Below are 22,780 nucleotides of genomic sequence, written 5' to 3' on the forward strand. Positions count from 1 at the left end.
AAACACACTTTTCCAGTTGTTTAAACAATATGCGTGAGTTGTAATCTCTTAATACTGATTTTGATTCTTAGATAAAAAAAAAATATTTACACGAGATTCTTTCAACAAAATTAATTATAAATCAAATTAATCATTATCTTGTACGAAATAATAATTTATTAAATTGATGTAAGAAAAACTATTCATAGAGCTTTCTTTTACATTTATTACTTTACATCTCCCATAATAAGCTTTTTTTCCTTTTATTCATTCAAAAATAAGTTTATTCATTTGTCAAAAAATGAGTATATTTTGTTTTAGACTTCGTTACATCAAATAAAATATAAAAAGGACCTCAAAAGTTTTTAAAGGAGTGCGTTAGATTGTTTTTAATAAACTTATTAACGATTAAAATTAATTAAAAATTACAAAAAGGTGTGTTTAAAAGAGTATTATAACATTTGTTTTTATGGTAAAAACTACCAATATCCTCTACAAGAAACAATCCTAATCGAAAGCCTAGTAGAATCATTATGAATAAAAAAGTTCTTCATCTAAATATTTAATACACTACATATTAAGACTCGAAATTAACATCATAAGTAATATACTTGCTGATATTAGAATAATATGTTTATTTTTTTATGTCTAAACAACTATAGTTCTTAACTTTAAAATTCAAATATTAATAAATGCCAACAACACATTTTCTAACTCATTTTTATTAAAGAAATTTCATTACAATTTACAAATTTGTGAATACACTTCTTATTTAATGAACCCTTCACAATTTTATAGTTTTTAATAAATTTTAATTAAGTTATAAAACAATAATTAATAATAAAAATTATATTAAACAAATACTCCTCTTAAACACTTCTCTTGAACACTCTATTAATCAATTGACTCGTCTATGTTAAATTGAATATAATTATTATAGCCAGATAAAGCTTTTTCTCTTCAAAAGTCTTGGATTCAATTAATGTCAGTGGTGCTTTATGATTAGGTCAATTGCTTATTAATATCCCAATGAGTTATCTCTTAAATCTGTAGAGACTTTAAACTTAGAATCAAGTTTCATTCTCATAAATATTAGTATTGCCTCAGAAAAAAAAAACACATAGGCACTGGCAGCTGATTTTACTTAAAATAAATTCCAAAAGACTAAAATATCCTTTCATTATTTTTTCATGAGATTGAAAAAATAACAATAATGAAAATAAAGCAAAATTTTAATGATCACTAACAATATATATGTATATATATATAAAACGAAAACAAAGAAAAAGCAAATGTGATCGAAAGGGCCCAAGGCCCACCCCATCTCTCCGCAAATAATCCCATTTCTCAAAGTTCTAGTTTTTCGGATTTGGAACAGAAAACCAAGCATTTTTTCTTTTTCAGTTTCTTCATCCTCGCAACTCCATAAAAAACGGTAACTTTTATTCCTCTTTCTTCAATCTCTTGCAACTTCTGTTTTTTCCTTTAAAAAAAATCTGTTTTTTTTTCTCGGTGATTTTTGTCGAAATGTGCAAAATTGTCATGTTGATTTGCACGTGAATTGTCGGAAGCGGTTGTCGTGTCTTTTCTCGATAATGGGTTTCTCAAATTTGGTTTCAGAAGGGATCGGAATTCGGGTTTCGTTTGTGTTGATGTGTGAAGGTAGCGTTTGAGCGTGGAGTCTTAGGTATGATTGTTCTTCCCTTGTAATTGAAATTTCTTCGTTGATTTGTGTTGTGTCCTATTTGTGTGTAGAAGGAAGAGAGATAATATATTGGGGGTAGTGTTTGTTGATATTATGGGTGGGGATTTTACCTTTTGAGGATATAGTTTAAGAGAAGAAACCGTGATTGTTGTTTTATTTTTGTGTTGGTTTCTTACAAATCCATCTTTTTATTCTTGATTTTCCTATAAATTCATTGGTTTTTGTTCAACTTCAATGGAATTTTTTTGATGGCATTTCTAGGTGACTTCTAGTTTGGAAAATGCAGATGGCCAGTGGGAGTAAGGTAGATTTGCAAACATTAGATGAGGGTTTGCAGCCTTTGTCAAATGGGACTATTTCAAACACCTTGCAGAGTGAGCTGGAGAAGATACTGCAAGAGCAGCGTAATCGGCAGTTTATCAACCGAGAGAGGGAATTCAACATTTGTAGGAGTGGAAGTGCGCCTCCGACAGTGGAGGGATCGTTGAGCGCTTTTGGAAGCCTTAGGAACTCTGATTTTGGATTGATTAATGATAGGAGGAGTAATAACAATGGAATTTTGACTGAAGATGAGATCCGATCACATCCTGCGTATCTCTCTTATTATTACTCGCACGAAAGTATAAATCCTAGGTTGCCTCCACCACTATTGTCGAAAGAAGACTGGCGTGTTGCACAAAGGTTTCATGGCGGTGGGTCTTCTTCTATTGAGGGATTTGGGGACTGGAGGAAGAATGTGGCCACAAATGACAATGGTTCATCTCTATTTTCAATGCAGCCAGGATTTTCTGTACAACAGACAGAGAATGAGTTGATGGAACTGAGGAAAACCGGTGGATGGAATGTCTCTAGGCAGGGTTCAAATCAGTTGCTTGACAGACATATGGATGGTTTGACAAGAATGTCAGGAGCTGGTCTCAGTGGGAGGAGGACGAGTTTCACTGACATTCTTCAGGTAACTAATTTGGAGGAAATTGTTAAAAGAGATCATATGCTTAATAATTTCTTTGACAATTTGGTTTGTAACCGAGCCCAATAACATTGTATACTAGTCGACTTCACCTGATGGGATAAGGCTTATTGATGTTGTTGCATGTATAGTAATTTTTAAATCTAGGGAAAACATTTTTTGTGTGATATATTAACTATGAGGTGTACCTTTTTGTTGCAACGTCATTTTGACACGACACGATATAGATGCTAAAAGTTGATTTCATTATCAGTTTATGGAATATTCTAATGATTACTAATTACTAGCTCACATGTTATGATGATTATCAACGTTGGGTGTATGTCATGGAATACATATTTATGTCTGTTTTGTTGAATTTGGAGGCATTAGTCTATTTCCAAGCTGTTCAGGGTTTGAACTTTGAATTCTAACATTAGGTATGAAATAAACTATATTGGAAGGAGAATACCCTCCTTGTGTGTACTCATGATCCCCAATAGATATTAGTTACTGTTTCCGGCGGTGGATACTTCGTACTTATACCATGTTACCAATAATATATGTGTGTGTGTATATATATATATATATTAATGTGTCAGTCACAAGAAATTGGATTGTTATGCACATTGCAGACAATATCTTTAAATGAGGTTTAAACTTTATAGTCTCATAATTTATGCCTAAAATACTTCGTAACGGAAAATAGTTTTTAGTAAACATCTGATTAAAATATTGGTGTTTGTTGTGGCAGAGGAGTGCCCATAATTATCTATATTAATATTTTAAGAGTAGCCATCAGTTTGGTCTCTAAAGTATTATCCTCTCTTCTAATTAGTCCTTAAAGTAATGAAACTATGTAAGTAGTTCCTAAAGTATTGAAAATCTATCAATTTAATCCCTATTATTTTACTAACATTGAATCACTAATTTGAAGGGACTATTTATATTATTTTATGTAGCATGATTTATAATACTTTAGGGGATAATTTTATTATTTTATTATTTTAAGAACTACTTGGGAGAAAAGGTAATACTTTAAGGATCACCTGTCACAAAAAAAGGGTAATACTTTAAGGATCAAATTGATAGTTTATTCTTAATATTTTCCTGTGTTTTCCAGGTTAAGTACGTGTTTGGTCTTAATATATTATATCCTTCCTTATTCATGAATTATGGAAAATTTGAAATTGTCCTTTTATATTGATTTGGGGTTGAATTAGTTTAATATCTATTGTGATCTTGATTTCATCCTTATCCTTTGCTCTCTAATGTGAACCATAGCCACCCAATAAAATGATAAATGTTTTTCACTCTCATAATTTAAGCAAATAAACTGACAGAGCATGCCCTATTAATTTCTTATCCTGTTCTACCCTTGGCACTCTGTTATACGTATAACTGAAGTTAGCGTTTTAGCAGGAAGGGCTTGAACAACCTGCTTCATTGTCTAGCACCATGTCGCGTCCAGCAAGTCACAATGCATTTGGTGATATTATGGGTTCAACTGGCATTGTTGATCGTGAATCCTTTGAGGGATTGCGTTCTTCAGCTTCTACCCCTGGTTTGGTTGGACTTCAGAACCATGGTGTAAATATTTCTCATAGTTTTGCATCCCCTGTCGGTACTTCTCTGTCAAGGGTGAAAACCCCTGAACCACAGGTTATTGGGAGACCTGTTGGATCTGCAGCTCCCCAAATGGCTAGTAAAGTTTTCTCTGCTGAGAAAAGTGGTATTGGCTTGGGCACCCAACATGGCCACTCTTCCAATATGACTGACCTTACTGATGTAATGTCTTCTTTATCTGGGTTAAATTTGTCAGGTGCTAGACATGCAGAGCAAGAGAGTCTTTTGAAATCTAAGCTACAAATGCAAGTTGATAATCATGCTGATGTTCTATTAAGCACCCAAAGCAATTCTCATTTGCCCAGACGTAATGACATTTTGACAAACCTTAACACCCTTAGTCCAAATGAGCAAGTCAATCTACTGAAAAAAACTGCTTCTTCGGCTAATCTTCGCTCAAAAATGCATTCTACTGGAAATGCACCAAGTTTGCCAAGTGCAGACTTCACTGGCCATGCTCCTAGTGCATATCTTGTAAACTCAAAATTGAATTCTGTTTACAATAATAATCTCGAGACAGGTCTCTTTCTCTCTCTAACTCTCTGTATGGGTGCTTGTGTTTTAAGCTCTGTGGTTTTAAGCTTATTAGATTGCTCTAACAATTCAGCTTTTGGATTTCAGCTTTGAGGCTTCGTAGAGATGGACAAAGTTTAGATGCACAAGGAAACCAAGTTGGTCCTGAACTTCATTCCACAACTCTAGACCCACGCCTCATTCAGTGCTTGCAGCAAAGTTCTGATTACTCGATGCAAGGGATGAATAGTTCTGGTCATCTTCTTCAAATGAGAAATTTCCCTGATGTTTCACATGGAGATTTGGAGGGACTTAGGAAAGCATATCTTGAGACACTTCTTACTCAACAAAAGCAACAATATGAACTCCCACTTCTGAGTAAATCTGGGCTTAATAATGGGTTCTATGGGAGTCAGCCATATGGTCTTGGCATGCCATATTCTGGAAAGCAGGTTGCAAATTCCACACTTCCCTCTCTTGGATCTGGAAATCCACTCTTTGAGAATGAACGAATATCACGCATAAATTCTATGATGAGAAGTTCAATGGGAGGTTCTGGTGGCTCATGGCATGCTGATGTTGGCAATAATATGGAGGCAAGATTTGCTTCATCCTTGCTAGATGAGTTTAAGAACAAGAAGACCAGACCTTTTGAACTTTCAGATATCATTGATCATGTGGTTCAGTTCAGGTATCAATCTTGCACCTTCACTTTTGTTTCTAGTGACATGGCTATGTAGATGTGTATTGATAATCTGTGACATAATGCAGTACTGATCAGTATGGTAGCCGGTTTATTCAGCAGAAATTAGAAACAGCTTCAGTAGAAGAGAAGACCAAGATATTTCCAGAAATCATTCCTCATGCTCGGGCCTTGATGACTGATGTTTTTGGCAATTATGTCATACAGAAAGTATAATTAGCTTCTACAGCTGAATAATGAGTACTGTCATAAATATGCCCACTTTTATTTGGTTATTATTTAAGAATTTCATGGTTGACATTGTACTATTGCAGTTTTTTGAGCATGGTACAGAAACTCAAAGAAAAGAATTAGCCAGCCAACTTACAGGTCATGTTTTACCTCTTAGTCTGCAAATGTATGGTTGCAGAGTGATTCAGAAGGTGCCTTTCAAGCCTTATACTATCATATTATTCCCCATTTAAGTGCATTAACTTTTGCTTGTTTCTTAGAATACCATTTTCTTAATTTTCTTTTGCATTAGATAGTTAGAGAAAATAATTCTTAATGATAAATCTGATATTGTTGATTTTGGTAAAAATAATACAATCCACACTCTCAGTTCTGATACAAGATATATATAGGCAGAAGCTGAGATCAGTTAGTTGTAACAAACAACTAACTTATTACTAACTACTAAAAGATTACAATCAACTAATATCTAAGAGTACAGCTACATATACACACGGAAAAATATTCTCACAATACAAAAAGAAGTTTATATTCTCACTAAGATCCCTTTTATCCCTTGTCAAGCCTTAGTGCACTGTTTATAGGTACAGGTGGTCTCTGTTTTGCATATTAGTAATTTTGGCCGAGTTCTTTTTCAAACTGATGGTTGTTTATCAAGTAAATAATGAAGCACTTGAGATATTCTTTTGTTTTACTTCCAAATTCTGCAGTTCTTAAGTTTGTCAGTTTTTTATTTCATATAGTCTAGTGGTATCTCATCAAACTTAAAAGGTTTTATCACCCTTCAGTCTATATTAGAATTAAAAAAAACAATGTTAATTTAGTTCTTATTTGGCTTATGGTGATGCTGATAAATATTTATTGGTTTGTTACAAAGTTAAACTTTAAGGAACTGACCCCCCTCCTCCCACTTATTTATTCTCTCGATTATTTGGTTTTAGATAAGCTGAAATGAATGCGTTATGTCAAATCTTAACAAATTTTATTGACAGGCCTTGGAGGTGGTTGGTGTGGATCAGCAGGGTCAAATGGTGTCTGAACTCAATGGTGCAGTAATGAAATGTGTACGTGATCAAAATGGAAACCATGTTATTCAGAAGTGTATAGAGTGTGTCCCTCAAGATAAAATTCAGTTTATTGTTTCATCCTTTTATGGGCAAGTTGTTGCACTTTCTACTCATCCTTATGGGTGCAGAGTTATTCAGGTAAGACTATTTGACAGTGCATCTTCTATTGAGAGGCTGTGATGCATTTTTTTTCCTTTTTCTTTTAGCATTTTATTTAATGATTAACAGTTTAGATGGATGCTAACAGAGGGTTCTAGAACATTGTGATGATCTAAATACGCAACAAATTATCATGGATGAAATCATGCAATCTGTCAGCACTTTAGCACAGGATCAATATGGAAATTATGTTATTCAGGTATATAGCTTTCAGAATATGAACCTTTTCAGTATAGGAAATGCACATTGGCATTAGAGATGCACATTTTATGCTTTGACACTTCTGTGCTTATACTCTCCCTTTGAATATACATTATACTTTTGTGACTTTGGTTGTGTCTCCCATCTTAGAAGAGTTCGAGTTCATGTTTTTTGCTTGACTTATTTAACTCATGTCATGTGGCTTATGATGAGAACCTTGGGATAACTATATCACAAATGTTATAGTTGGATTGCCCATGGCCTTATAAACCCCATGTTAGAATCCTATACTTCTGGTGTGGAACTCAGGTCCCGTACCTTGCAATTCGATCTTATCATCCCACCACACTGCACGGCCCTGACACCCACACAGGCTGACTGTGCAGCAGCCCTTTGACTAGTCCCAAGCAAATACTACAATGTTAATGTCACCACCCATGTAGAGACATGGTGGAAGGCTCTGATACCAATTGATAAGCACTTGGAGAACCCTCCCTTAAAAGATAGCTATTAAGGGGGAGGACCAAATACTTAAATACTCTACTTAACACACCATACTACTTTGTGGGACTTATAAGACACCTCATTATACCAAGTTCCTATCAGCTTACCTATATGATCATTAAAAAGGTCCATACCTTACTACCTTAGGCATGTTCATTTTTTTTCCAAAATTAAATGAACAGTGTCTGTTAAATAAGCTAATAATTAGACATTTATTTTGCTTATATATATTTTATCACTTGCAACTGTTAAATAAGCTAATAATATATGGAGGTTTCATTATCAAGTGATATAGAACTAATATTATGATCTCATCCATTTACTTTAACAGATTGAATATTGATATGGCTTGCTTTATGTTTGTTTGATTTCACTTGTGATACATAAACCTGTTTTAACTTTTTGAAAATAAATGTCGGTTGCTTATTGTTTGTGCCGATTTGATTGAGTTCTGTATCATAATACCTATATTATGTTTATTCTTTTTTACTAATAGTTCCTTTGTTACTTTACTATTTCTTTGGTAGCATATCGTCGAACATGGTAAACAACATGAAAGGACTGCTATTATCAACAAGCTTGCCGGACAGATTGTTAAGATGAGCCAGCAAAAGTTTGCTTCCAACGTTATCGAGAAGTGTTTGGCTTTTGGTAGTCCTGAAGAACGTCAAATTTTGGTGAATGAAATGCTTGGTACTTCTGATGAGAATGAGCCTTTACAGGTATTGCTTTTTTATCTCTAATTGTTCAAAATTTCAAGTTTTCCAAGGCTGGAGATTATCTGTTACTCAAAACTTTTTTCATGTCATTTACTTTAGCATCAGCTGAGGAGGTTAGTTTGTAACTTCTATTAATCTGCTATCATTGTTCAAGAATCTGTTTGTGTGGGTTCACTTTCCTTTCCTAAATGTTTTGTTTACCTTGCCAAAAGAGAAGCTTCTGGGAAGAGAATACTGTTTCGGGATTCCATTTATTTCTGATAAAAGTTTAAGTATCATTTTGCATTGTTTTGTATATGTATCACTTCAGAGGCGCTTAGTGAATGATGGCATAAATCAATTTTGCAGGCTATGATGAAGGACCCTTTTGGAAATTATGTTGTGCAAAAGGTTCTCGAGACTTGTGATGATCGAAGTCTTGAGCTGATCCTTTCTCGCATCAAGGTTCACTTAAATGCACTGAAGCGGTATACTTATGGCAAACATATAGTTTCTCGCGTGGAGAAGCTCATAACCACCGGAGGTGAGGAATTCAGAGACTTGGTTTGATTTCTATTTTTAGAAATTGTTTAGTTTTCAAACTACAACAAAACAAGGTTGTTCAGACTACTGGTGGAAAGTGGTGCAAGGCACAAAACAAAGTTTGGAACTGAAGGAAACATCTCATTTGTTTCTGTTTCTTTGGTTTTTAAAACACTTTCTTTAGAAACAATTTCAACATCTAATAAATTTTGGATGAGAAACTGATTTGTGAGTAGTGTGAATTTCTTTCAGAAACAGTTTTTAAAACCAAAAAATGAGAAGAGAATCAAACATGCCCTTATATAAATTTCCAGTGCTTGTGTGAATTGTTTATGCAGTGCGTTAGTTTCTCATATAAGCCCTTCATTTGCAGAAAGACGCATAGGGTTGTTGGCCTAATTTACTACATGCTGGGGCATCCATGAAAAGAAGGTCTTGGGGACAGAGTCCTTCTCGTGTCCCAACTTTTCCTTTTGTACAGCTAACATGAATGATGTTTATATCACCAAGTTTAGCCTGCAAGCAAGCTTTACCTTATATAAAGCATTGGAGATAAACATGGTCAGCTGGGCCATTAGAATAAATTATTTTCCTTAATTTCGTTACTACTACTTGACAGAAACAGAAAAATCTCTGCAAGGAGAGTTAACTTAGGATGTCAAGAATAGACGGCAATGTGTATTTATTGTGTATGTATATGAGCTCCATTGTCTGTAAAGAAAACAATGGTTAATCACTTATTGCAGTAACCAGAGTCATTATTAGATCAGGCTCTAAACTTTTATTTCATCTATGTAAATAATATGCTGCAAATTTCTTGTCTTTTATTTCCATTGTTTATAACCTTAGTGCACTTTTCTTTCGTTTATGTTAGAACTGAGTCCCTTTCACACTTGAAGGGAAATCAAGCTAAATTAATCACCCTAGTTGGTTAAGTTTTGTGTTTATGTTGCTGTTTTTTTTTTGTTCAGACTTAACATGCATGCAAATTGTGATAAACGCTATACAAACATTTGGCAGCACACATGCTAACATTTTGGTATTGGATTTTTTATATTGGATGAACTTCAATATTATTTGAGTGCTTAACATTTTTTTGTATGGAATTGCACTCAAACCAGAGCTTGTACGGATTTCAAGCTTATAAAAATAACTTTAAACTTACCGTTTAAAATTTCATTTAATAGGTTATAATTAAAGAATAAAAAAAAGGTATTCATATTGAATTAGAAAAAACTAATAAAGTCCGGGCTTATTATATTATTCTTTTTCATCAGTTTTGTTTTAATAAATTGAAGCTTTCTATGGAGAGAATCTTGAAAGCTTATAAAAATATTTAGCACCTTAAGAAAGTTTAAAGAAACATTATTTTCATTATGTAAATAATTAAGAAAAAAATAGTAAAAAAAATCATAAGGAAGATATAGCAAAGAATTTCAACTAGAGGAGGAAGAAAAAAAAACGAAACGGAGGCAGGTAAATATTGGATAAATAAAACAAATATATACAAAAGAATAAATTCTATACAAGTAAAATAAAATGTTAATATATACAAAATAATGGAGACTGAGTTAGTGCTAGCAACCACAATAAACATTAAAAGCTCAAATAATCACAGCCGATGGATCACACTCAGGGACTGATGATGTGTCTGACACTGAACCTATCAACCGAAATTCCACCATTTCTTCTTTTTCTTTGTATGAGATAAGGGCAATTCTGAATACGAAATGACATGCAAAACAATCAAACGAAGATACATTAGTACTTGGCTTCACCAACAGTAATCAACAGGAAAAAAATGGTGTCGTTTTATATTCGGTGCTGATTAGGAAACAAATGAGGGAACGGCTTCTAAAATATTTCATCAGGCGAAATTAAAATTATAATCATAAGTAATTTTCTCTCTCCCTTTCTTTTTCTCAATATGTTTCTGGGTTTCTTTTATCTTTCCAAAAATGGAGGATTGTTCAACGAAGCCAACTCAGTAATAAAATATTTAGGAGATATTTTATGGAGTCGCATAGTAAGTCTGACACAAAATTCAACAGTTATTGCAGTGTTAAATAAAGGTGCAATAATGGCCAGCAAAGGAACTAATTCAAAATGCATGAAACAGACTATAATAATCAAAAGACCAAGATTATTTAGTTCTTCAACAAAATGCAACTCAGTAAACTCATCTTAGATGCTCCACCTTCGAAAATCAATTAGTGTATCCACAAAGGGTGTTAAATTTAGCATTCCAATTGTTAGCTACATGTCTACATTGTGGTAAAAAGGATTCATAGAAAAATAATTGGAAAATTGTAATATAATGAATACTCTGAACCTTTCAGAGGACATAGAGTAAGATATTTAACGGAGCAGTATCAAAATAAAACCGGATGTGGAAACACAATCATAATCATCTTATTCTACACTGTTCAGATGAAAGAAAAAAAAATGTTACCTCCTTCTGGATAAATTGAGTTGTAATGCACCTCTGCCCAAAAGCTCAGACATATCACTGCAGAAGTTGCATGTGCCACAAACTTAGCATGTCGTTGAAACTACTTTAAATACTGCAGAAGTTAACAAATTACTTTTCTATACCATGGAAGATATTCCCATTTATGAATTTGCTCATTTCATAAGTTAGTGTAACAAGTGAAAATGATACCATCTATTCAATGACAAATCAAAATATTTTTGCAACAATATATTAATTAATTTATCAAACAAAACTTTTTATTAATTAAAAATCACGTCATCAACAAAATATTGTCATCATTCTATCACTCTCTTCATTTTTTTTTAAATTAAAAGCAACTTTAAGTACTAATAGAATCTTACCTCTTCCAGACTTCTGTATCTGTGGATTAATCTCGATGTAACACGTGTCCTTATAAGATGTAATAACAAAAATTTTGATACCATACTGAAAGAACATGAGAAATGACCGTATCAGTCACAAACAAAAATACAATGATTATCAGATTTTATTCACCATTTCAAACATAACATGTACTGTTTAAATTTTACCCTTAGGATACTCGATTTATCCATAGTTCCAACATAATGGAGCCAATAATATCCAAAACAAAAATATAACTTGAACTTTTACAATAATAAAAGTAAATATCGTACAACTTGGACCTCAACTAATTTGAATTGAGCTGGGTGGGCTCATATAACAGAAGAAAGATCTCCCCGCTCCTAACCTCTTCTATGCTATAGCAGCACATGGCAGTTTTAAAAAGCCCCGAATCTTTTTTTATTAAATAAAAATGAAAATTCTGATAACTTAAATCTTTTTATTAAATCAGTGAGATTATGTTAACAAAAGAGCTTAAAAAATTTGAACTTTAAAAGAGAAAAAAATGCCCAAAAAACCCAGTGGAATTTCTTTTAACTATTACATGATCAATTTACAATCAAGAAAAATAGTTTAAGTGACTTCAAAACAGTCTCTAAAAGATGCAAAACATTCTTCAGATGCAAATCAAGGGAATAAGAATCCATGGGATCAGATAATTAAAGATTTTCCACTTTGAAATCGCAATTACAATTGCAAAGGCACAAGGCAGCATAGCCAATAAAAAATGAAGAAAAGTATTATAGAGAAGGCAAAAATAAAATGGAAATTGTTTACTTCCTCATACCCAATCTGCAGCAGCCTGCAATGTGACATGATCACCCCATTCACCACTCCTGGTACATCCACACAAAAGAGCTATCAGTGAACACAAAGGACAACAATAAAGTCATATCATTAGAAATAATGTAGCATAATGAGAAATATGAACATACTTGCTCATCTTTTTCAAATAATCACTATAAGCACCAGGAACATAACCAGCATATATTTCTGGGTGAGATTTGAGCTGACAAAACACAGCAAAAAGTAATGTATCAATACCAATGAACATAAGCAGTCCACTCTCAACAAGCAATACAATGTACACCAACAAACCTGTTCAATAATTTGCTCCCGCACAAATTTGTGGTGGTCTGAAGAACGATAGAGTTGATCTGATAAAGAACGGAACTGAAAATATGACACCAATAAGGCACTTGTTTTTTTATTGAAGAGTACTAATGATTACGAAATTTTCGGTGATTCACCAACAATGTTATGTTCATAAAAATTAGATTTAGTAAATATAAAACATTTTGTTACATAGCTGCAAAATTGTCAAATTTCCACAGAATCATAATAAATTATATAATAAAAAAATCCAACAAATACACTAAAATTCGAAAATAACTAAATATTTAAATTGCAATTGATAGACAGAATCAACACAAATGATAAAGCAGATAGCCTATATAATAACAAACAAAAAAAAGGATTTTTCATCCAAAGGAAGAAAAAACATTTAATCCTGATTAACTTCAGTGTGGAACTGTTACACAATCAAAGAACCATACGGTCCACCAGTATAGAGATCAGTTTAATTCTGCTCCTTTTCACTAATAGTATAAAGAGTTTTACATCAATTAAGGAAACTATAACATTTTAATTGCAAATTGCAAGTAAATGAATGACAGGTGTAACCTGGGAATGGGAAGTCAAACCTTTCGTGAAGGCTTGGCAGTTTGTGCCTGCCTAACCTAACACAACATGGTTTTTCTGCCTGATTTGCAGCATTGAGGTGGGTAGGGCTGTTTATTCCTACTCAGCAGGTTTAGTGCAGGTGTGGTCAACCTCCCCACTGCACCCACACACACCATATATCAAGTAAATTTTGTCACTAGTAACTTGTATTCTTACTAGCTTAAATTTAAGAAAAAGGTGGTGGAAGTATTCCCATGTCTTCCAATTATATGGCGTGATGGTTGGATTTTAGGATGAAAAATACTAGATAACCAGAACATTTAGCCAATTTTATTCCAGAATGAGTTGTTGCGATTGTTATCAATATGTGGTCCCCACCACTCTGTTTTATCTAACAACCACCCCAAATCTTGACACATTTTGGCTGAAATCCTTCAAATTTTGGGTTGCATAGCATTACTTCTTAAAGATTGTGATTGATTATGCTATTGGTATAAATATATGTTTGAAGCTTTCATAGGAGTGGGGCAGGTTCAGGCTTTTGTCCGTAGGTACCATGCAATGAGTAGGCACAAATAGGGTGCAGAGTTTGGGAGCTACGAGGAAAGGGTGGGATGAGCAAAAACCCACTATGTTGCAATGCCTATTTTTACAAGATACAATGCCAAAGTCTACGAACATTTCTCTTAATTCTGAATTCTCTAGCAAGAATAGATAAATCTTCAATACAGGAATTGAACTACATCTCAGAAATAATCTCACTAATAAAGATAAAGAACCAACCTGGCAGTTACCATCTCCTTGAACTTTACACTCAACCAAATCATATAACTGCAATCTAAGAAAGACCAAATTCTTAAATTTAGATAAATACTCAATAACAAAGAGACATACATATTGTTCTAATTTAAATGCAAAGAAGTGAATAAAAAATAAAAAGGAGAAAGAACTATATTGAACATTATTTCTTGTATTTGACTAATTCAATCTTGCTTGTTCAATATTCTAAACCTATAAAAAAGACATTGGATCAAAGGATAGACAGTACAGAAAAGGACTTCCCAGGGTCAGAGGTAGGGAATCTGAAAAGGGATCTTGTAGGTTGAGATTTGTGTTGCAGACCTTCAAATGGAAAAAGGGTTTAGGTCTGGGAAATTTTGTTTGTAAAAATATTGCTTTGGCAGCTAAAACAGCAATTTCCTATAGAATTATAAACTACGTCATGAAGGCACCAAGTTATTCAGAAACTAGGTGTGACACTCTACTCAGACACATGGGTGATTTGATGGCTGTTCCCTCTACTCTTCTCTAGAGAAACCACCAAAACTGCACTAGATAAGGTATACTTGGACTTTTTATGAGCACTAGGTTTGTCCCTCCACTCTGTAGCTCTTCTTGATGTTTTAAGCGAGCAACTATCTCTAATATGCAAAGGGATGAATTATCTGGACCCCACTTGTACTTGTATTTAAATATAGTTTTCCATTGTGAAAAAGAAAAATCTACAATGAATCTTAAAAAAAAATTCTTTAAAGCAGAAGTGATTGAGTGAATGTTAGTGGTTTCCAATAAAAATGCACTCCCCCCTTCCCCCCCCCCCCCCCCCCCCCTACTTCCGTTAGCAAAATATTGACTATTTAGGTGGGAAAATTAAGACTTTTTTTTTGTGGTTTGGCTGTTTGGGAGATTATCTTCCAATATAATGCAGAATTATACTTCTATCTGAAAAACTGCTCAAGCCAACAGAAATAAACATAAAATAAATGAAGACCTGTCTAGAAGCCTTTGATGATCTGATATTTGTTCATCATCAGATGGTATTTTTTCATTGGTTTTAGGAATATGCTGCAAATATGAACAAGACAAGTAAGTGCATGAATTGTTACTTAAAGATTCTAAACTATATTATATATATTTCTTATTATTATATTAATCCTGTTTAATTATCACATTTTTTATTATTATATTATTTCTATCTTTTATTTTATTTATTTTTTAAAACAAAATATATAAAGACACGAATTGCCTCTTTTCTCCTAGTATATATTTATATACATATTATAGTTATATATTTGTTTGTATTATATAGTATAACACACACACACACATATATATATGTGCATGTGTATCAATATTTTTCAAAAATTTAAAAATTTTAAATATTATAGAGTACCTTATAGAGTAATTGTACTATAAAGTATAATATATTAATATATGATTGTTAATGATAATAAAACAGCAAAAAAACAACTCCCCAATTGTAGGACTGCACGGGATGGAGAGTGGCCCCAATATGAGGTGCAGGATAAACACCCCTTCTCATCCAATTAACTAAAAAACTGTAGCCTCTTTCTAGTTTCTCACATCCATTGTCACCCCTTCTCACCCAGGAAAAAGAAAACCTAGCCTCTTTCTCCCAACAGCCACCACCTCCTCTTCACCAAACCATTTTGCCTCACTGGGAGTTGTAGAACAGAAGCCTGACTGGCAAAGGTGCAGGGCATATAGCCTGTCCGGCAACTGTGCAAATGGAGGAACAGTCGTGAGCCACAAATTGCCGCAATTTTCCACAAATTGCCGCAATTTTCCACAATTTGCATTGTGACAGCAAAGTGCTCCACAATGAGTGCCTCAGGAGTGGCAGGGGGCACTCTGCTCTGCCACCTTGTGATTGTGGCGCAATTGCACACAATTGATTACTCTGGTCTTGTGTATATAACTAGCAATTATAAACCTCCAGCCTCCAGTTTTATATTACAGAGTATAGTGTAGCACATAATTAATCTACATTGAATTATGTTTCTCATGATCTGGGCAGTAACTAGTATCAATCCAGTTCCTACATTTCCATCAACAAATAAAAAATATTTTTCCTGCAAGTCTTATGATTTAAAATAAAGGTTATCATTTAAATTTTACACACACAAATTTTTTCCATGAAATTTACCATTAATCATCCAAAAGAAGAGGCAAATCAAAGGGTGACTAATACAATTAGAAATTAAATTAAGGTAAAAGATGAAACATGATGAGTTGAAGATTAAAACAAAATCAAGTGGCTGCACTAAAGCTACACTTACAGGAATGGGAACCATCCGGTTTAATCTTTTGCCAACTTCACCATCAAGAGAAGATTCATCCGATATTTCCAGTGAATCCCAGAAGTCATCATTAGTATCAGGTACCTCTACTTGCCCAGAAGACGAACCAAAAACATCATTTTCATGTACAACATCTCCCCTTTCACTTGAAACATAATTCTCCTCTTCTTTCATATTATGGGACTCGTCCACAGAGTTCTGGCAAGACTCATCTATATGTTGACAGTGTATCATGACAAGTATAAAACATCCATTACGTAAAATGTGACAAAATATAAAATATAATGGATAAAACTAATAGATAACTGCAACTCCTTACCAAAGTTATAGTTTCCATTTGAAGAATGAGACCAATCTTGCGTATAAACAGATCCCTGCATTCCCTCATTCTCAAAATTGGATATCCCAGAAGCTCCCATAGAATCAAGTCGAGACAATTCTTCTTGATAAGCTCGTGCAACAGCCTCATCATTATCCACATACTCATGCTGACAGAAGCCTTCTCTAACATATTCAACTTGGCTTAAATCTGGATCATATTGAGTTACAATACTTGGCGAACCACGATGGGAAAGTGTACAAACATCTAGGAGATGAAGACCCCAGCGAAGAACGTCAGGATCCATGTCACGTGTTTCCATGTGTCTGCAAAACACATGTAACTCTAACTACTACAGAAACCAACTTGCTTTACGTGTATGCCCTCAAAGAGTTCAATTGCTGAAAATGGACAAAAACTAATTGTGAAACTATGTAGGATGATGCAATGCTTTCACATGTGCGTGTGCCAGAACATAGTGTGATATAAACAATAAGTTATATACAAGGAATTATATATATATATATATATAAAAAAGAAAAGGTGAAATGATTGGATGATACTATTCATCATGTAACTATTGAAGCATCACACCATAAACATAAAGGCATCAATCATCAAATTCAACATAAAAATCTTAGATCAGAAGCTTCACACCAACCCAGTTGTCCGCATACTCAAGAAAAATACTCAATAGAACCCATAAACCAACAAGAGAAAAAAATGGTTTATCATCCACCAATAGGCCCATTATAATGCTAGTTCAACGATCAACATGAAATCACAAAGACAAAAAATTGAAAATTTTGCCTCCATGAACATAAAAAGAACCCTTGATTTCCATTTCCAATGCATCATAGTAGCAACATGCAAACCAACAATCATTAAATAAAAAACCCTAAACCCATATAGAGATACAAGAATCCCCGATCACCGAAAAAGAAATAAAGAATGAAAATGAATTAAAAATGAAAATTGGAAGAAAGAGAAGAAAGAAAGACAAACCTTTAGGTAAAGAAAGGAAATGGATGAGAAAGCAAAGAAAGAGGATAGGGAATAGAGAGGGTGAAGAGAAGAGGTTTGTTGAATGCTGAAGAAAACAAGACAGTGAAATCCAGAATCAATATCAGACTAACCAAACCAAACAACTAAACCTCCTCTAATTTTTACCTTCCAAGGTGTCAAACTATTTATATTCAAATTATTTTTATTTTTATTTGCTGGATCACTTTCTACTGTCAATTAATTACATTATATTTTTATATAAATTTTAAATAAATCATATTTTTATTTGTATATCGTACACTATAAACATAAATATTTATTTTTATGTAATTAAATTTCATAATTAGTATTCTATTTTTTAGCATGTGATATTTATAGGATAAATTTTATTTTACATAACTAAATTTTACAATAAATAAATATTTTTGAATATTTAAATCATATTATAATTTCAATTCAAAATAAATAGATATTTTATATTATAATAAAAAATTTCTATTATGATACAAACTATTTTTTAATTATTAATAACTTATTTTATAAAACATATTGAATTTCAATAAATAAATAAATAAATAAATAAGATAAAAATATATTAAAAAAATAAGAAGTTAAAAAAATTGTAGTGCTTCTTGCTAGAAAAAAAACTTAAAGAATATATCTTAAAAAAACATTTTTATTCAATACAAATTTTTTAATTTTATATTCAATAAATTTTAAGGTTTAGTGCTTCTAGACACTATATTTCAAGATTTTCCATGAAATGAAGCAAAGAACATCCATCCACAAAAAACATCCAAGCAAGGTCATTGTCGTCATACTTCCCTTCCAGTATCACGTCATCAGCAAACTCTTTCTTCAATTCTTCCATGTTATCTTCTATTCTTTTAAGCAAAACTTGTGTCACTTCATTCGAATCTTGATTTTCATTGTATTTTGCAACAAACTTTGATGTCCATAGAAGTTCATAATGCTCTCCTTCCTTTAAAATTTCACTACCATGATGGATGGGACCAAATGATATCATCTTTAGTGTACAATACTTCACAAACCTGTCATTACGTCGTAACAAAAGAGATACCCTTTAGATCTTGGGAGTTGAAATTCTGTTCTTGTCAAATTTTTGTTAAGCCTTTTTTAGTTGGGCAAGCTTCCCATCTAATTTCCTGCTCATCATTGAAGAGTTGGCTGGTCTCCAAAATTTTTGCTAAGATTCCTTGTGTATTTTCCAGAACTATCTAATACAAATACAAATGGTATAAATTAGAGGCACAACATAAAAATCAAATAAAAGGGAAAATACTCACCATTAGTCTTACCTTCTCTTTTTCCTTTCTTTGAGTTTTTTACTCAAATAATACTATTTAAAAAAAATTACCCAAATAGCAACTGTGCAAAACTGTTCACGTTTCGGGCCGTACGGGACGTTCCGAAACGTGAACAGTTTTGCACAGTTGCTATTTGGGTAATTTTTTTTAAATAGTATTATTTGAGTAAAAAACTCAAAGAAAGGAAAAAGAGAAGGTAAGACTAATGGTGAGTATTTTCCCTTTTATTTGATTTTTATGTTGTGCCTCTAATTTATAACATTTGTATTTGTATTAAATAGTTCTGGAAAAAACACAAGGAATCTTAGCAAAAATTTTGGAGACCAGCCAACTCTTCAATGATGAGCAGGAAATTAGATGGGAAGCTTGCCCAACTAAAAAAGGCTTAACAAAAATTTGACAAGAACAGAATTTCAACTCCCAAGATCCAAAGGGTACCTCTTTTGTTGCGACGTAATGACAGGTTTGTGAAGTATTGTACACCAAAGATGATTATCATTTGGTCTCATCCATCATGGTAGTGAAATTCTAAAGGAAGGAGAGAATTATGAACTTCTATAGACATCAAAGTTTGTTGCAAAATACAATGAAAATCAAGATTCGGATGAAGTGATACATGTTTTGCTTAAAAGAATAGAAGATAACATGAAAGAATTAAAGAAAGAGTTGGCTGATGACGTGATATTGGAAGGGAAGTATGATGACAATGACCTTGCTTGGATGTTGTTTGTGGATGGATTTTCTTTGCTTCATTTCATGGAAAATCTTGATATACAGTGTCCAGAAGCACTAAACCTTATGCTTCATTTAAAGTCTATTCATTTGCAATAGATGAAATGAAATGAAATTAAACATAAGGTTTAGTGCTTCTAGACACTGTATATCAAGATTTTCCATGAAATGAAGCAAAGAACATCCATCCACAAACAACATCCAAGCAAGGTCATTGTCGTCATACTTCCCTTCCAATATCACGTCATCGACAAACTCTTTCTTCAATTCTTCCATGTTATCTTCTATTCTTTTAAGCAAAACTTGTGTCACTTCATTCGAATCTTGATTTTCTTTATATTTTGCAACAAACCTTGATGTCCATAGAAGTTCATAATTCTCTCCTTCCTTTAGAATTTCACTACCATGATGGATGAGACCAAATGATATCATCTTTGGTGTACAATACTTCACAAACCTGTCATTACGTCGCATCAAAAGAGGTACCCTTTGGATCTTGAGGGTTGAAATTTTGTTCTTGTCAAATCTTTGTTCAACCTTTTTTAGTTGGGCAAGCTTCCCATCTAATTTCCTGCTCATCATTGAAGAGTTGGTTGGTCTCCAAAATTTTTGCTAAGATTTCTTGTGTTTTTTCCAGAACTATCTAATACAAATACAAATGTTATAAATTAGAGGCACAACATAAAAATCAAATAAAAGGGAAAATACTCACTGTTAGTCTTACCTTCTCTTTTTTCATTTCTTTGAGTTTTTTACTCAAATAATACTATTTAAAAAAAATTTACCCAAATAGCAACTGTGCAAAACTATTCACGTTTCGGAACGGGCCGTTCTGAAATCAGAACGGGCCGTTCCGGATTAAAAAATAACACATGGAAAACAAATCAGAACGGACCGTTCCAAAATCAAAATTAGCAAATAAAAAGTGGAATCCAGAACGGCCCATTCTGAAAGCAGAATGAGACATTTCGAAACGTGAACAGTTTTGCACAGTTGCTATTTGGGTATTTTTTTTAAATAGTATTATTTGAGTAAAAAACTCAAAGAAAGGAAAAAGAGAAGGTAAGACTAATAATAAGTATTTTCCCTTTTATTTGATTTTTATGTTGTACCTCTAATTTATAACATTTGTAGTTGTATTAGATAGTTTTGGAAAAAACATAAGGAATCTTAGCAAAAATTTTGGAGACCAGCCAACTCTTCAATGATGAGCAGGAAATTAGATGAGAAGCTTGCCCAACTAAAAAAGGCTGAACAAAGATTTAACAAGAACAAAATTTCAACTCTCAAGATCTAAAGGGTACCTCTTTTGTTGCGACGTAATAACAGGTTTGTGAAGTATTGTACACCAAAGATGATATCATTTGGTCCCATCCATCATGGTAGTAAAATTCTAAAGGAAGGAAAGCATTATAAACTTTTATAAACATCAAAGTTTGTTGCAAAATATAATGAAAATCAAGATTCGAATGAAATGACACAAATTTTGCTTAAAAGAATAAAAAACAACATGAAAGAATTAAAGAAAGAGTTAGCTAGTAACTTGATCTTGGAAGGAAAATATGATGACAATGACCTTGCTTAGATGTTGTTTGTGGATAGATATTTTTTACTTCATTTCATGGAAAATCTTGATATGTCCAGAAGCACTAAATTTGAGTAAAAAACTCGAAATAGAAACGGCGCCGCTATGTACAGTAAGCTGTCTTTTCCTGAAATTCCATTTCTACAGTTTGACGTCATATCTTATCTTTTTGCCGTTGCTGCCACTATTTAATATTTATTCATCAATTTTTACGAGAACCTATGTTATTACCCTTTAAGGTTTTTTCTTTTTAATATAATAATTGTTCCTTTTTAATAAGTATTAGTAGTTATTATTTTTTGCATGCTTAAAATTAATCCATCATGAAAGCTGTTCTTAGCAAAATTGATTAACAATTTTTTTTATGTTATGACGTGACATGTTAATTAATAAATACGTCAAAGAGATGTACGTTTACATTCATCGACGAGGTTTAGTATATTATTAAAACAAAAATGGGTACGTGATTATTTCACTTTTATTTGTTGTAATTAGTTTGCTTTACTTTTCCTCAGCATCAAAGAAAAAAACACAATCATTAGGATTTTACTTTTAAGTATGCATGCGTATAAAAAAAAATCTTATTTTTTAGTGATACGTATAAAAAATTCTTAAAAATGAAATATACTTTAATACTATAATTCCTTTTTTTTTCTTTTTTTTTTTATACAACAAATACTGTAATTCTTATGTCTCTATACATTTTTAGATGATATCCTTAATGTTGGTGGGCAAAAATTTCATAAACACCGATTAATTTTTAATTATTAATTTTGAGATACTTTGTGAATTATATTTATAAAAAAATATTTTAAATGTGAACAAAAATATGTATGTCTAATTGTTTAAAGATTAAAATTTATTTTTTAAATGTTTTAAAATAGTTTTTGTTATACTAATTAGTACTTTTATTACGCTATATAACAATTTATCGTGTTCATACACAGTCACAATCTTGTGTAAGCTCATTGATATAATTCCTTTGTATCTTACTTTTTTTTTTTTGGTCTATTTTAATATATCAAAATGAATGGTATAGTTACTATGTCAAGAAAGAGTAAAATGTGACCCGTGGAAGAGTGGAAACATCAAAATTACATTTGTATTTACTAGTAGTAGTATCACACCTTGATCTTGGAATTACAATACGTAACTCATGCTAATTGGACTACAAATTTCTTAATCTAAAATATATATTTTTTAATTATATGATAGTGAAGTTTAAACTTATCACTTTGCAGATACTATATTATAGACTCTGAATTTGAATTTGAATATGAATATGATTGTGT

The 22,780-nt window shown here is 32.5% G+C and overlaps 2 protein-coding genes across 12 annotated transcripts; one reads left to right on the top strand and one right to left on the bottom strand.

The window, feature by feature from the left end:
- The first annotated feature begins 1,257 nt into the window (after positions 1–1,257).
- PUM4 (pumilio 4) lies at positions 1,258–9,705 on the top strand. Of its 8 annotated transcripts, none has more exons than XM_020374058.3 (12): positions 1,259–1,414; positions 1,600–1,666; positions 1,946–2,639; positions 4,053–4,779; positions 4,881–5,463; positions 5,544–5,685; positions 5,790–5,897; positions 6,699–6,911; positions 7,021–7,131; positions 8,165–8,359; positions 8,705–8,879; positions 9,252–9,705. In XM_020374058.3, the coding sequence occupies exons 3-12, from the start codon at positions 1,965–1,967 to the stop codon at positions 9,275–9,277; spliced, it is 2,955 nt and encodes a 984-aa protein (XP_020229647.2). In that variant the 5' UTR covers positions 1,259–1,414; positions 1,600–1,666; positions 1,946–1,964; the 3' UTR covers positions 9,278–9,705. The 8 variants fall into 8 exon arrangements, 7 of the variants coding, with proteins under 7 accessions (XP_020229647.2, XP_020229651.2, XP_020229653.2 ...); XM_020374062.3 differs by having other exon boundaries at positions 4,056–4,779; XM_020374064.3 differs by having other exon boundaries at positions 1,971–2,639.
- Positions 9,706–10,336: 631 nt separating this feature from the next.
- LOC109810608 (Cysteine proteinases superfamily protein) lies at positions 10,337–18,004 on the bottom strand. Of its 4 annotated transcripts, none has more exons than XM_020374117.3 (11): positions 17,844–18,004; positions 16,839–17,239; positions 16,499–16,731; positions 15,190–15,263; positions 14,202–14,256; positions 12,834–12,908; positions 12,671–12,744; positions 12,523–12,571; positions 11,714–11,798; positions 11,331–11,387; positions 10,337–10,597 (listed from the first exon to the last, which is right to left on the bottom strand). In XM_020374117.3, exons 2-11 carry the CDS (start codon positions 17,158–17,160, stop codon positions 10,545–10,547), a joined length of 1,077 nt encoding a protein of 358 aa, XP_020229706.1. In that variant the 5' UTR covers positions 17,161–17,239; positions 17,844–18,004; the 3' UTR covers positions 10,337–10,544. The 4 variants fall into 4 exon arrangements, with proteins under 4 accessions (XP_020229706.1, XP_020229707.1, XP_029129658.1 ...); XM_020374118.3 differs by having other exon boundaries at positions 16,839–17,164; positions 17,844–18,003; XM_020374119.3 differs by lacking the exon at positions 10,337–10,597 and having other exon boundaries at positions 11,331–11,442.
- Positions 18,005–22,780: the final 4,776 nt, after the last annotated feature.

Source organism: Cajanus cajan, chromosome 7 (assembly GCF_000230855.2).
Source record: "Cajanus cajan strain Asha chromosome 7, NIPB_CcT2T_4, whole genome shotgun sequence".
NCBI classification, from domain to species: Eukaryota; Viridiplantae; Streptophyta; class Magnoliopsida; order Fabales; family Fabaceae; genus Cajanus; species Cajanus cajan.